This window comes from Lytechinus pictus, chromosome 2 (assembly GCF_037042905.1).
Source record: "Lytechinus pictus isolate F3 Inbred chromosome 2, Lp3.0, whole genome shotgun sequence".
NCBI classification, from domain to species: Eukaryota; Metazoa; Echinodermata; class Echinoidea; order Temnopleuroida; family Toxopneustidae; genus Lytechinus; species Lytechinus pictus.
In genome coordinates this window covers 4,307,185-4,323,523 of record NC_087246.1, presented here as the reverse complement: position 1 = coordinate 4,323,523, position 16,339 = coordinate 4,307,185, and the positions used below count along the sequence as shown (strand labels likewise).

Sequence of the window (16,339 nt, the reverse complement as noted above, 5' to 3'; positions counted from 1 at the left end):
TCACCCCTCCCCTTTCTGAATAGAAAATATTTACGTGACCAAGAGTTCATGTCTTTTGTTCGCCTCGTAACTAAAATTACATGATATTTTTGTTTCTTTGTGTGTAGACAGAGAGAATACGGGAGTAAGAGAGAGAGAGAGAGAGATAGAGAAAGATAGAGAGATAGAGAAAGGGGGGAAGGAAGGAGGTAAGAGGATTGTGAAATATATAGATCTCCATGCAAATTGATTTCCATAATTGTTGATGTCATTCAAACACCAAGTCAAATATTATATTTACTCAACGTTTTATTTTTGTTTTTTTCTTAATATTGTAAATTGACCCATTCAGCCTTGTTGCTGGTCAATATATTGTATATGCATATTTCAATAAATAAATGAAAAATGATAAAAGAGGACGATAGTTGTTGTGAGATACTGGTAGAGGTTGCAATTATTTAAAACGGAGTGTTATATTAACAAATCAACTTTGATGACGAGGAAAATAATGATTCTATATCTACCGTAGATAGCATCGTACACTATAATTAACCGAGAGTTTCATTCTCTTTATTGACCAGAAGCGGCATCAAGCTCCAATGACCCTTTTACATAGAAATTTTAGTTCTAGTAAACCATTCTAAAAAATTGTGCATAAAATTTGTTCATACGTGTATCACCGGGGTCACTTGATGGTGGAGCGTCAAGCAAACTAAAATATAGAGGTGACGTAATTATTTAAATCAATAACAGAAGGGTATAATTTAGAAATACGCTAACCAGACCTCATATTTTGATACACTTTTTTCCTTTCTTCTGTTCTTTTTTTTCACTACTTGAAAATTATAGGGTCGACCCCCTCCCCTTTAGCCGCCACAACCTGCGTACTAAAAAGTGTTGGTTCGGAGGAAGCCAGTTAAGATATAAGAAGCAACTGCAGCAGATAATGTGAGGTCTATTTATGTTGTGATCCTAATGGTGATAAATATTGCAAGTACCATCAAGTAAAACAAAAAGACAGACAAATATCAAATCTATTTTGTGTTCGCATTTCATCCCATTTCACGTGTTGACGTTCATTGCTAGATCATACTTATACGAAAATAAATTAGGCCGACACCAAATATTTTCATCATTTTTTATTTTCCCTTTGTTTTTGTATGTATTTTTTTATCAAAATGTAACCTATCCATACTGTACATTGTTATTTTATATGGTTATTAAACTTGTTTTGTAATATGTGTATGAGATGGTTATACTAAATAGAAACGTTTAAAAAAATATATATATATATTTTCATCATCATTCATAAAAAAATGCTAATCAATCAGTCAACTTATAAAAACAAAAGACAGTGACACATTCTATATCATTCTCTATTAATGGGTTTTAATTGAGATCTTTTAAGATCCAAAAGTAGCAAATATTAAGTTCATATTTCTCCATCATAAATCCATGTCCTTAGTCCGCAATCTACAACCTTTACTGGTTGGTATTTCCATTCTAATAATATATCTTACATTTACTATAACCAATCCTTCATTTCATTCACTTCATTTCTTTGTCTCCCTCTCCCTTTCAATCTGTCTCTCTCGCTCATTCCCTTACATACACACACGCACCGTCACATACGCACACTATAGATCTCTCTCCCTTTCAATTAGTCTTCTCAAACCTCAATCTGTGCCAAAACATCTATACATCTATCTTCACAACTATGCGTCCATTCTTTATAATGCCCTCTTAAAGTTCAAACAGGAATTCATATATTCAAATTTACAGTATGTCATCCCAAACAACATGCATGATTAGAATCATCAATATAACCAATATCAAAACGATAAACGTGTGTTATTAGTCGTCAGAATTTAAACAGATGAATTGAGAGCTAAAAATCATAATAAACAAATGATAGTCAAATTTGGCAAGGAAACCGGAAAGCAGACAAAGGCAGACGAGTTCCATCGTTACAGTTAACATTAACATCGACTACATGTATATTATTTTAATGTAAATTTATTTCACAATTACCAGGGCTCCATAATAACACAGAGACTGACAATATCATACGTACACATGTTCACTACGAACATTAGTCAATAACACCCTATTAATATTCGTTTTAAAAATGAAACTGCATCTGATATGAATGACATTTTAAAACCAGTATTTGACACATATCTTTATCCATATTTTTCTCTAATATTAGATTGTGTATTTTGAACAAAAATAGGAGATTGTCAGTCTCTGACTAATTATTAATTTATCAACTCTACAATATTTTTAAAGAATAACACATGATGAATACAAAGCCTTAAATTAAGAAAATAAATTAACATGTAAACTATCTCGGAACATGGAATTTATAAAGAAGTTTGAAAAGATAAAGATTTCGATAAAATTATATATATTGCTTTAAAAGTTGAAGGTCTAGCTTTCAAGCTGAGGGTCGTCTATCTGTGTGTGTGATAAATACTTGATAAGACACGTTGCTAAGCATTTTTTTATAATATTGTTGTCAACAGGCGAAGTGCACGTAAGACTAGGTAATTAATGACTGTGATCCTTTTACGATGCATCAAAGGAAACTGCCATGGTCCTAGATGATTTTATTATTGAATTGATAAAGATTACTCATTTATTACAAATGTTTACTGTATTTGTTAACATGGACTTAATACAAAAAGACGAGAATCTCCTTATAGATCTAGTCTGATATCAATAAAGCAAAAGACAAACGAACCAAACCAGGCATGTGCGGGAACGGTACAGCTCTCCTTGTTCTTAGAATACATTACAACGTCAATACAACAAATATCACTGGTTCTATAAACACATGTAATCTGAGTGTAATGGAAGGTAAATGTAAATGTGTATTCCTTATTCATTTTTAAGCAGGATGGTTTGATAATCATTGTCTCCCACTTCATGTAATTACACTCAAAACGGCTTTTTATCTACTTTTCATGATTTTCTATTCGATAAAGACTATTCATTGTTGCGTTTTGTACCTTTCCAAGAGAAGACGCTATAGAAATGTTATTGTCATTATTAGTTATTGAATCATTTTAACCAATTTAATTTACCTTCAATCATGCCTTTAATCTTGCCTTATTGTTTAAAGCTGGAGCAATTTCTGCACTTTCATTCAGTTCATAAATGTTGCACCTCTTCCCAAACTCCCGGCCATAAATCATTATCCATTCACTATCTATCATCGTTTCATTTTTGTCCAGTCTTCATGGTCCATCGAGCCGTTCTGTCTCACTATTCCCATCATCATTATCAAACTCTTTATTTACAGAATCCATCTCTTCAAGAACTTACTTGTCACAATACCTATATTATTAAATTCTTTACATTGACAACGAAACAAAATCATGTTGCCTATGGCGTCATTTTGAGGATAAAGTCATTCACATTTGTCTCTTTTTTTCACTTGCGGCGACATTTTATGTCTCAATCCAAAGATGAAAATAATACAAACTCCGGGTGGTAATGGACATCCCATAATCAGTACTAAATTCGATGTATGACGTCGTCCTCTGTATATACGTCATCACACCGAAATACGAAGCAGTCACGTGATCTGGTCCAATTGGAACTGTACACAATGAAAGCACTATAAAACAATTCCCTCTGCAAGCGATATATACATGAAAACATGACAAGAGCTTATTTCCTTAAAACTCCGAAAATCATAATATTCTGTAATGTCAGTGTTATACAGTTCTCCATACCCTGACCACAAGTTAATTTCCATGCCGCCTTTTCAAAATGGCGCATTTCCAAAAATATGCACGGTCAAAATGGCGTCCATGTTTGACTGCAGCAAGCTGCATGGTGTTAAGTCGCGTTGTATAGAACAAAGGTAAAATTTTGACCAGTTGGTTACTATGAAATGACGGCTCTCATGATGTTGTAGATGGCAACCAAAAGACAGTTCAACATGCAGCAATATCCAAGATGGCGTTGCTACATCATTGGCTGTGTGTAATTTCTCCTTGGGTCAATACCACCCATCATGGTCATCGCGGACGGATCGTAAGGGAACTGACCATTCGTTCGGCCCATGTATGACGTCAAACCGTTCGCGCAATAACGAGAGTCCCGCATATATGAAGTCATATCTCGCGTATACGGCGTCGGTCTTGTGTTGGGGCGAAAATAACAACTACCATAGTTGTACTGACTGTCTGTGGTAGGGTAGCTGGAGTAGGTGCTATCACCCGTGATCGTGCCGTTGGTCATCGAGCACGGAGGCGCTGCAAGGTCAGGAAAACCAGTTGTGTTTGGGTTGATGAGAGCTCCTGTGTTGGCTAAACCAGGGGTGCCGTTGTCGGTGGAAGCAATGGGTGGAGTGTTGGCGTTACCCACGGACGGTGTGACCTGTTTCTCAGGGTCTGCTAGACAATGACAAAAGAACGATACAAAGTTCAGCATCATAAATCATCACTCTTGAACTTGAATTGGACTCGAACTTACAATTTATCATCAAATAACAAACATACGAAAAATGTATTATAACAAAAAGTAAACTTTCTCAAGGACAACACAAAATAACTTATTTTAGTTTGACACATTCCTTTAGGCATGTTAGGGTAGAGATGATACATTCAGTAGGCCTACTGGTTCGAAATGTTTGTTTTCCTAGTTTGCTCCAAGTCTAATCCACAATTAAGATGTAACTCTCTCTCTCTATGACTTGGCCGACCATGCTTATAAAGAACCCACAAGGCCTGAGCTTCTAATATCATTATACTTTGGCTTCAATGAGTTATAACAATTACAAAATATAGAACGAATTTAATTTTGAAAGAAACAAAAAATTATATGGCAACCTCCATATAAAGGAAGCATGGTAAAATGAAAAATAACCAAAACAAAATTTATTTAGATAGGAGTAAGATATCTTACTTATGTCGTTCTGATGTTGGGATCTTTGTACCGGACGACTCCTTGTGATACCAACAATTTGTAGCGAGCTTGGACGGTGGTGATTACGGGCTCGTGGCCCATTGCCATGTGGCAGTATCTCGATGATGCTGCAGAAATATGAGAAAGAGCAAATCACTGATAAATTACAGTACATTAATGGGGGAAAAAATTTGAGTCTTGAACTATCCAGTCATAGAGCTTAACTATTGTATTGTATTTTGTCTATAGGCGTATCCCGCCACATCTTTTAGCTTTTAGGGTATACGCCTTCTTCTTTAAACCCAACATGTACATATTTATATTTTTTATTACAAATTGATTTATGTATGAATTTTTGTTTACGAAAAATGTAATGAAATGAAAAAAAAAATGTTTATTTGAATTGAATTGAATTGAGTAAATGTAAATCAAAGTACAAATTCAAATATTACGCACCATCTGATTGTGCCTTTAGAATTAGAATAGATATTTTTCCAGAAGGTAATTAATTGAATTGGATGGGCATAATGGCTATTTTCATAAACAAATTCAAATATAAAATGAAGGTTTTGCATACAATGGAGAATTTATTCTACGCTGCCAATTTTGGATTGGAACCAAAATTCGAAAAACAAATTAACAGAAACGCACAAACACACCCACCCTCACCACAAACAGGCACACACTGACACACACTGACACACAGTTAAGGTCAATAGTCATAACCTTCATACACATAATTATATCTTGACAACTTATATTTCAAAATATTGCGTTGAAAAAAAAACTACACATTCAACATTAAATGAGGGAGTACCGAAAACAGATATAACAAATATGCCTATACATACACAGACGAACCAGTTTGCTTGAAATGCCATGCATATTATGCTTAGCTTGTTTTGTCGGGGACCGGATTCCTTTTTTTCTTTAGCTATTTTAATTGTAAATGTACACATAATATTTAGAGTACATCTTCACATATGTTTCGTGATTCACTTATCAAAAACAAAATTACTTTCTGATTTAATAAGACGTAAGAAAGGGAGAATTTTCCCAGACTTATATATTTCTAGAAATGGAAGCTCATATATCATTTAGTAAAGAGAGGTATGATGCCTCCTAAATCGTAAATAGAGTTGATGTATTGTTCTAGACCAGTTAGTGAAACACTCATCTGACACTATGACGAATCACGTGTCGTTCATGAATGGTGCAACGGAGAGGTGATAATTACTTATACCAACATCACAGAGCTTCCCCGTGGGGTAATACGAGAAACATGATCTGTCACCAGTCTTTTGGTATGGTGTCTTGGGAAGTGCGAGGAAAAAATTACGAACTATTACCATGTTTCATTGTGGGATAGCATTATCTTGTTATAAGCTGATAAGCGGACATACTCTAAGTAAATACAAATTAATATGAGGAAATTCTGAAGAAAAATATAATGTGTAAACTAATGAAAATGAGTAGAAATGATCCATTAATTATGATCCACAGTACAAAATATCGGAAGGTCTTTTTAAACTTCAATCGGACCCATGCAATATAAAAACTCATGGAAAATGAAAAAAAAAATATCTATATTAAAGGCATATGAAAGCAACATTAGTTTCACTAGTATATTATTCTATCGGGTAATCCTTGTAAACTTAAATTTACTATTTATTGCAGGGAACCCATACTAACAAGCTTTGCTTTCCAGTGGGTTCCCTTTTTTCATTTCTGTATATTATATTTTTGTGTTTTGCTATACATTGTAACTTTTGTTAAATTTTGGAATGAAAAAGAATAAATGCAATCAATCAAACTACAATGCAAATAGCTTATTAAGTATCATCATAACCACTTTTATAGGAGGATTATTATGAACTCTGCCAGATAGAATAATAAACACGGAAGCATAACAGATTGTAATATGGTTATGATTTTACTGTTAAATGTGAGTCAGTTAAAATTATAATGGATTGAAAAATATAATGGGAAATAATTTACCGGGGGCAACTGTTCTTGTAGTTGGATGTAGCTACCCCCAGATCTCGGCACGGGGTATAACTGAAAATAATCAAACCAAAAAACAGCCATTTGATAAAAGAACTAATAACGATCATAAAAAAATTATATCATTACGACATATAAATCATAAATGCTTGAAAATATAAAAAGGACTTGCGATGGGTAGGAATATATGGCAATGGGGTCTGAATATCAAACAAAATCAATTGCATAAAAGATACAAACAGGACTAAACATTTAGACTAAAGCTTTGTCAATGTTGAAATGAATTATAGGGCATACTGTTTGAAGCATTTCAAATTTGGATATGTAATGGCAGAAATCAATTTCATGAGGGTCATATCACACTAATAGTTATATAATTAAATAATAATAATAATTCAATGGAAAATAGATTTTGAAATGTTTATGTGATATGTCATGTTTTGATAAAAAAGAGAAAATGGAAGATGCACCCTATTCTCAATATGTCATGAATCAGAACTAGGCTTCCTTAACATTTTCAAATAATACCAAACATTTGTTTGAAAGAAAAAAGGTGCATTTGTACAAGAAACAATAGGGAAACCTGGGGTTCTTTGCAGTTTGAGTCACAGTCAAACGCAACTAAAAACAAATCAAACGTCGATCCCAAATGAGCGCTTCTAATTAGTTAAAAGTCAAGGTGCATTAATGTTGTTGTAGTTGGGTCATTTTTTTTCTGCAAAACGCCCAAGATCGTTCGGATGCGTGTATTAACAAAGGTAAATTGGAATTAGAATGTAAACTTACCAGTCATCGGGATCACACTCTCTAAAGCCTTTAGCAAATGGATTACTGGCAATCTTCAACTGTGTTATCTGTAATACAAAAGAAGAAGAAATTTAATATGTAAATTAGCCAAAACACTATTCACGAGCATTTTAGCAGGTTATTTAAAAGCATCGACGTTCCTTGACATAGCACAAGCAAACACGCACGCACACAGACGCGCGCGCGCGCGCGCACACACACACGCTCACCCACACAATGTGATGAATATATACCGTGTTTACACTTTATCGGCTTTTCCATCGGCTCGCGGTTCTGAACCGCGAGCTGTAACAACGTGTAAACGCAAACCAAAAGCCGATTCTGCATCGGCTTTTGGTTCTGAACCAAAAGCCGATCAAGTGTAAACACGGTAATAGAGATCAGGCAGTAGAGATAGATGTAAAACCCAGACCAATGAAAGGAAAGGATTTAGCATACCCGAGGGGATGGGTAATGCTGATCATTTTCAAATGTCTTGTACACCCTCCGTTAAATTAGTTACAGAAAACAATTGCCAACGTTTGTTTTAAAAATCCCTGGGAGTTCTTAATACACCTACGTTGCAGTTGTTGGTTATTTAACAAACCCATGTATAATTATTGTTCGGGCATGCACGAATATGAGATTAATTCACGCCAGCTAAGAAATATCTTTCACCTACTGAAGTGTCAACAAAAATCTGACTTAACTTGCAGGAAGAAAGTTGAGTTTTGTAGCCACCCTAAACATGGAAAGCCCTTGAGCATCTGTCTTCGCCCTGTACATAGTCTGAACATTACTCCCATGTTTGTCAGAGGAGGTCTATGCCCTGAGGCGAGTTTTTATTAAAATATAAACTAATTCGTCATGATGGGGCAATTAAAACAATTAGCAATGTAACTCAGACGTAACATATCCTTCGTATCACGTGACCTTCATCCAGCCAGCTCATTCACGACGTGAAAATGACGTCATCATATTGGGTTACTTAAGTATTATTTCTGTCCAACATGCCCATAAAAAATCATTGAAAAAGTAACATAAAATTAAGAAAAATATCGCGATTACTTGCAATTGAACCTTTCGATGTTTATGGTTTTTACTTTGTCAATGAATGATATTATTCATTATTTGAACTTTAAATTTTAATCCTTTTCATCAAATTTGCCTCAAACAGATTTACTTGAGGACTCATGGCAAATGAAAAAAAAATCGATCTCGCACCATATGACAGAGGTGTCACCATTTAAAAGTATACACATTATGGCTTTAAATTGGAAGATAACATTTCACTGTGGTACAAAGGATTGCGGTTTTGTTTTTCAGGTTAATAAGATCTTCTTCGACCCAAAGGAACACAATCAAAATAGATATAGAGACTCATCTTCGTGCCCCAAGCATTGGTTTTAGGACAAGCCCTATGAGAGTAAGACAGAGAGACAGGCGCCGTGTGTAATTTTTGGCGCGAAATGTGATACAATATCTATCTCATCTCCCGGACGCATGGGAAACAGCAGAACATTATCTGATATTTAAACCAATAGGCTGGTTGTGATGATGGATGTCACTTGGAAGAAACAAAGGAACTGGTTCCTACAAGAGTAGCGGAAAGGGGTACAAGGTAGGCAATACCCCTCCTGATCAAAGATATGATTAAGAATCTGGCTATGTTTCTTTCAGTTGATCACGTTGTGTTAATTTTGTGCAACATTGGTGATAATGTTGGACCATCTTTCATCCTAATAAAAACACTGATTTGAACACCTTCTAACTACCTTTACTTCTAATGTATTAATCCAATAAAACAAATACATTCGAAATGTCGTTTCTCAGTCTTTTCAGAAAGAGTATTAACATGAGGGCCCAAAATAAAACCTTACCATCAGTTGGTGTGTTCTGGATTGCACTACGACGGCTTGCCCCTTTGATTTATATGTTCTTGATACCTACTAGACCAAAGTTAGGATCGGGTCGGGTGGAAAATGGAACTGTTTGAGAGAATTCCCCCGGTGGGAAGACGACCAGGTTGTTTTGTGATTTGACCGGGGGTTCATGAAGAGGGATTGAGTGCTTATATATCTTATATACCAAACATTTATCTTCAGATAAAGCTCAGACAGATCTAAATCAGAGTAGGATTAAGGAATAGTATTTGAATTTATTCGGTGATCAAGAACAGAATGTAAAAGAATCCAGGCGGACAAACAAACGTGGTTCTAATTTGGATACTCCCATGTGATTGGACAATGCCCTAGTTCATTTTGAAGAACTTAGCATTTGCTTCATGTTCTTGGTCTAATTTGAATTGGAGTTGTTAATGTTATCATCTGTACATCCTTTTCCCTGGCCATATACAAACAGCAGACCTTACTGCCATTGGTTACTTACTACAGTCACACATTTATTAGGACTTTTAGGAGCAACTTAAAATTCCATTTCATGTTGATTCGAGACTGTGATGTAATTAACTTACACAAGAGTTATTGTTTTACATGAATGTTGAGCCATTGGGCCTATGCTTTCTAGCGTAAGGTGATGAGGTTTTTATAACAAACTTACGGGACCATCTTCATAAGTAATCTGAAGTCCAGTTTAGCTTAGGTCAGGGTCTAACTCTGTATTAAAATCATGTAAAGCCAAGATTGCATGATTGCATTTACATTACATGTTTCCAGTATCGCTTTTATCATGTTTTAATGATGAAGATGAGTATTTCAGTAATTATTCCCAATCAATTATGAATTATTCGAGTGTCAATTATTGTTTGCAACGCTTTGACGGTGAAATAAGATGGAACTTTGATCATCTATTTATGGAGATTTGTGCCACACTAGACTATGCATAGTTAATACGCAACTTTCGACCATAAAATTAAATCAAACTTGAATTCAAAATACGGGCCGTAGACTCTTGGACTGATGTCATCAAAATATCTACCATAGCTATCGCCTTACTATCAGAATGCAATAAGCCAATATGGTGCATATAGGTAGATATACCTGTAGGCTAAAGGCCTTTTTCAGCTTGCCTGGATTCTTGCCTAGTATTTGCTTTTTCGATCCTGGCTGTATATTCCCTTTGCACTCTTGGGGTTAAAGGTCAAAGCTGAGTTGCAGATGCAAGTTCAAACGAACAACACGCTGTTGAATGTTAATGGAGATAGCCCTGTGAGGCTTTATAGGTCCACTTACAAACAGACCAAGATGCCAGTATAATAATATAAAGCATTCAAAAATCTTCATCAAAGCACACATGAGTGTCTATTCTAAAACCAAGATAGATCTTATTAAGGCATAGTTGGAAATTAACGAAAATTCAATCCGTTTGGGATAGTTATATCTAGTTTTAAAAGGTTCAGCCCACACGAATGGTATCCCACATTCCCAGACAAATGAAAAGCATAATTGTGATCAGTTGTCTTCATGGGACAATTTGGGTGCAAATCATTGACACACTGTTAATCAATACAATAGAAGGGCCGTGGAATGGATTTTGAAAGTAGGAGGAGGGGGGGGGGGGGGCTGAGTCAAAAGTGGTGTGGGTGCCCGAACATGCATAAAATCACAGCTTTTAGTCATGATTATTGAATAAATTTGGGGCTGATGGAGCTCCCGTCTCACCCTCCCCCTATTCTGCGGCCCCTGAAATATCTTTCAAGCTTCTTTGTTTTTATTTGTCGTTTTTATTGTGGATGTGTACAAGTGCATGTGTGTAGGTTTTGCCTGAAAGTCAGTAATCAAGATTTGATTTGATTTATTTTGATTTATTTTTTCTTCTGCATTCATAACATTCGTATACAATACAATTTTCATTACGTAACAAACATAATATATCGGTAATTGATTTTGGTATGAATCATCAATAAAAAAATAAAAAATAAAAAAAAGTAATTCTAAACAAATATGATATACTACCAACAAAGAACATTTAACATTTACAGTTTGCAGGAGAATGATTTTCATTATAAGCAAAGCAAACCTCATCCTTCAGAAGCTTTTTTCAAAAAGTTTCTGAATGTTTGGTCATAACGAGTTTTTAAGAAATTTCAAGCTTACTCTGTGGTTCTGATAAGCAGTAACAGCGGTGAATTGGGTCTCTGAGAAGATGAAACACTTGAAATCTCTTTCTGGAGCATTCTCAAAGTCTTTCCTACCGCTGACATGGACAACGTGGAATCGAGGTTGGTATCGATGCATTGAATTCAGGATTATCTAAATTTATTAATAAAAACAAAAATAAAAGTCATATTTCAAACAATCAACGAAATAAGGTCCCTCAATACTAGATTTAAATCACATACAGTGGATTAAAAATAAGACTAAGATTGTAGAATAATTTAGTCTGATACGCTTGCTTAGTCAGGCTAACAAAATATCATACAAATGTGTTTGAATTCATTCGTCACAAATAGTTGTAATACATGTAATCTTGAGCATGTCGAGTGGATGGTTTAGGATCCCAATCAAACAGTATACCTATAATTATACATTATTTCCCTAAATATTTCAATAATCAGAATTTAAGTACTTCTGGTGAAATTGCGTTGAGCTACTACTTAGTTAATTCATTTAATGTTCATATTGTTTTTATAAAAAATCATATAAATAGATAATTGATTTTCGATTTAATACTGTTGTTGATATTTATTATACTTTCACTCGTACTGCATTTCTATTGTGTTATATTTCTTGCTTTTATATAGTTGTTGTATGTATTGTCTTGATGGCTGTAGCCATATTCTTTCTGTGAGCAATAGAAACAGGGGTCTATCTATTACTCACATGTCCATTATCATCAAGAAGGTTATTGGTGAGTTTGAGTTTATCAAATGATACGATTTGTTTCATCCACATTGCACCACGAGCCGGTGAATCTGGATGAACATGGATCCTTCCAGGCATCTCAGGATCAGCTTTACCTGCTACTAACCAACTTGAACTGTGGAAAGCATATCGGTACCTCTTGTCATCAACCTGTGGAGGGGGAGGGGTAGAGAAGGCATAGAGAGGAGAGAATGAGAAGGGGAGGGATGGTGGGTTGGTAGACAAAAAAGGAATCCAGAATGAGAGGAATAAAGTGTCAGATAAGTAGTCAGGCAGGTAGTTGAAAATATATAAATAAAACACCAAAAAGAGGGGAACAAGGAAAGGATAAAAAGGAAGACGAATCGCATGAGAGGATAACAGAGAAAAAGAAAGAGATGGAAGTTGTGAGAATGTCAACAGACGGAATAACGCCAAAGAACAGAGGCATACAATATGTACGAGGAGGGATGAGCGAAGAATTAAAGCAAAAAGAAAACGGGGTAGATAAATCATATATTCTCTGAGACAGTACCTCCTTAATATTATGATCTGTTAATTTTTATTCTTTATACAATTAAATTGTGAATTCGAAAATTGAAAATATACGCAATAATAATGTAAATCATGCATATTGTATATCCTAAGATTACTACATGAAATAAATATTTACATACATTTTTTCAGCTGATAAACTTAGGCAGAAGGGTCGTAAAAAGTTGGGGGAACAAATTCTCTTTTGTGTTTTGTTTTGTTTTCAATCTCGGCCCAGAGTTTTGGACATAGGAAATCATACATAAAGGGCGTACACCATAGATGTAAATGACTCCATGATATCTGTCCATACTTGCTTCGTACGTAAAAAGTAAATAATCAGTTCATATTAAAACTTACTGGAACAAAGTCCATCATAAGAATATATTCAGCCATAGGATCCATGCCAGATATCTTCACTTGAAAGGTTGGAAACATCCGTCTGAAACATGTGAAAAGAGAGAAAAAAAATAGTTTCTTTTTACTTCAGCCGGGAACGACAATAATCTTGTCTACGATGTCTACAGATACATTATAATGCTCAACGTTGCAAGTAAAACCATGAAAAATCTCGTTATTATTCACCAAAATATAAAAGTTTTACCTATGGAAAAATGATTAGAACATTGAAATACATGGGCATCACCAATAGATTGACATTATTCTTATTTAAAACCAATAGCTACCATTTGATAATATAAATATGATTTGGTTTTAATCAAAACGATATAACATAACTTCGTTAAATTTATGAATCTCATTTGGTCAAAAAATTTTATATTATGATATTTTTAATACATAAAATACAACGAATTTCTGGGTGAAAGACACAATACGATATTCTATCGTAAATCTTCTTTCATATTCATCATCAATAGTTGGGTTATAACTCAGAAAGCAATCATAAATATATATGTCAACAAATTGTGGAGGTTTGTTATTCTATTGTCACTTGAAAGGTTAAAATATTACTTAGCCCAACCTATCAACATCTTGTCGACGCCAGAAATCAGTATCTTTCATCTGGTGAAATTTAAATAAAGTGTCAGCGGGAAAGTTATACGGCTTGAACTTTGGATACTTTTCAGGATTTGCGACTGACAAGCAGGCACATTTGATTTCAGTTTTGTTTCATATAATTGGTTGTTTGTTAGAAACACATTTTTGCGTCAGCTCGCGTATTCATTTCATAATTCATGACCAAGCTTTTGTGTGCTGCTATGCACGACCCCAATAACGATTGCCCATTTGTTATAGGCCTATGTCATTCCAATGTCCTACTGTATGCTACAAACGCTCTGCATTTCGACTTGCGAATTGAAATAGTCGTCTGATGGCTACATTGCGCGCGAAAACACTTGCGCCAAAAGTTGACAACAAATTTGTCAACGTCAAATTTGGATGTAACCCCGCATCATCAACTGACAGTTTGAGCATTTGGGAGAACGTGGTTGACTGTACTGGACAGAATTAGATCTGGGGGAGTTCTTATACTTTCTCTTTTACTACATGATATATTTGATTTGGCGTGACCGTATTTCGTTTCTTATTATTATTGATGACGTAGAAAGCTCAATTGAAATGGTATTCCTATCGTCTTACTTGGTAAGGGTATGGTGAAGAGGGATATGGGTACTATAGAGGCAATACATTTGTACGTGTCACATCCCTTTTCTTAAACTCACTCTCGACTGCAAAACTAATAAGCATGGTAATTGCAAGCTTTCAGAGTTTCATATATAAAGGGCCATATTATTCGTTGTTCCAAACTTTTGAGAATGTGAAAAGATTTGGTCCTGTGATTTGGAAAAAAAAAAGGTTTCAGGATTCCACCCTAGGTTGAGTAAGCAGAGTTCCACAAGCATACTTTTGAAAATAAATAAAAATAAAATATACAAATAACCTTAAGAAAATAAAACAGCATCGAAAAAAAATTATTTGCAGAGAATTAACATATGCGGGGATAAAAGATAACCACCTCTACGTTTGTCTGAGTGTAAAGTAAATTTTAAACTATTTTTTCTTCATTAAATGAATTGTGATATAGGCCTATAGCATTAAAACATAAGTTTGAGCAACTCTAAAGCCATATCTGCAGTAGCCCAACAAAGAACACATGAGCAGTCAGAATGACACACACTCAACATTTCAACAATAAAACACGAATTTCCATAAACTGAATTGTCTTTGGAGAAAAGCAAATCATAACGACTTATGACTCATAGAAAATCGAGAGAATGTTCTTGTAATGAATTGACGCAATGGGTATGTCATCAGGCAACATCCCTGCCCGGCTGCCGAAGCTCCCGGGTATGCCTACGGCTAGTCATGACCTCGGGTTCCGTAGCCGCAGGGCATAAAGCGGTGACATGCACAAGCCAGTGATCAATTTTTCTTTTCTTTTTCTTACTTTCTTTCCCCCATGAAACTCATCTACACCATGTTCACAATGGAACGATTTCCTTTCAGAATGACTAACGGTTGTTTGCGGCTTCAGATGTTTTATTTTCTTATTTTTGTTTCAGTTTGTTTTCAAACATCGGGTGTGACTGATTCTGAAACAACAAACTAAAAACATGAATATGCGTTTACATATTTTGAAGGTTTTCTTTTCAAACTTGCAATGAATATTGACATTGAGCACTTTATATGTGTTTTAAGTAGAACAGTTTTAATTTAATCGATATTCAATTCATGAAATCGACCAACAACCATTTTACAATAAAAGAGAAGAATCGCGCGCTCTAGCAAGGATCATTTTTAAAATATATATAGATATATACACTAACCATTTCCACCTTGAGAAAATTTATGAACTTCATTTAGGCCTATACGAAGATTCCAGGCTTGTAGATTTTCAACATTGTTGAAAATACAGAACTAAAGGGAGTATCCATTGCAACGTGTACTTCAAATAAAAACGATTTGTATTTTTTTCATTTATCTTCAAGAAAAGATAAATGAAAAAAAAAATACAATTACAGATCGTTTTTATTAAGAAATATGGAAAAATAAACGAGGAAAAAGTAACATTCATCACTATTACGAATGGACTGTTCATCACCATGCCATCATTAATTTGGGGCAAAACTATATCATTTTTTATTCGGATGTAGCCTTATATCTTAAATTATGTTTTCTGTTGAATCTAATTGCTTCGCCGAAGCATGTCAGTACAATAATGAATTAGAAGATTCGGTGAAAAGAGTGATAATGTAAATATTTATAAAAAAAAAGAATTAATTAAACCAAATCATAAAGACCTATCATTTTCCTGGTCTGTCTGACATTTCATCTGATATATACATTAAATATTT

At 34.6% G+C, this 16,339-nt stretch overlaps 1 protein-coding gene across 4 annotated transcripts; it reads right to left on the bottom strand.

The window, feature by feature from the left end:
* Nucleotides 1–1,975: 1,975 nt before the first annotated feature.
* Nucleotides 1,976–13,461, bottom strand: LOC129253655 (T-box transcription factor TBX1-B-like). 4 transcript variants are annotated; one of them, XM_054892078.2, is made up of 7 exons: nt 13,383–13,461; nt 12,468–12,659; nt 11,742–11,897; nt 7,687–7,754; nt 6,895–6,954; nt 4,897–5,024; nt 1,976–4,385 (listed from the first exon to the last, which is right to left on the bottom strand). In XM_054892078.2, the coding sequence occupies exons 1-7, from the start codon at nt 13,458–13,460 to the stop codon at nt 3,955–3,957; spliced, it is 1,113 nt and encodes a 370-aa protein (XP_054748053.2). In that variant the 5' UTR covers nt 13,461; the 3' UTR covers nt 1,976–3,954. The 4 variants fall into 4 exon arrangements, with proteins under 4 accessions (XP_054748053.2, XP_063963716.1, XP_063963721.1 ...); XM_064107646.1 differs by having other exon boundaries at nt 1,976–4,382; XM_064107651.1 differs by lacking the exon at nt 6,895–6,954.
* Between the last annotated feature and the right edge of the window lie 2,878 nt (nt 13,462–16,339).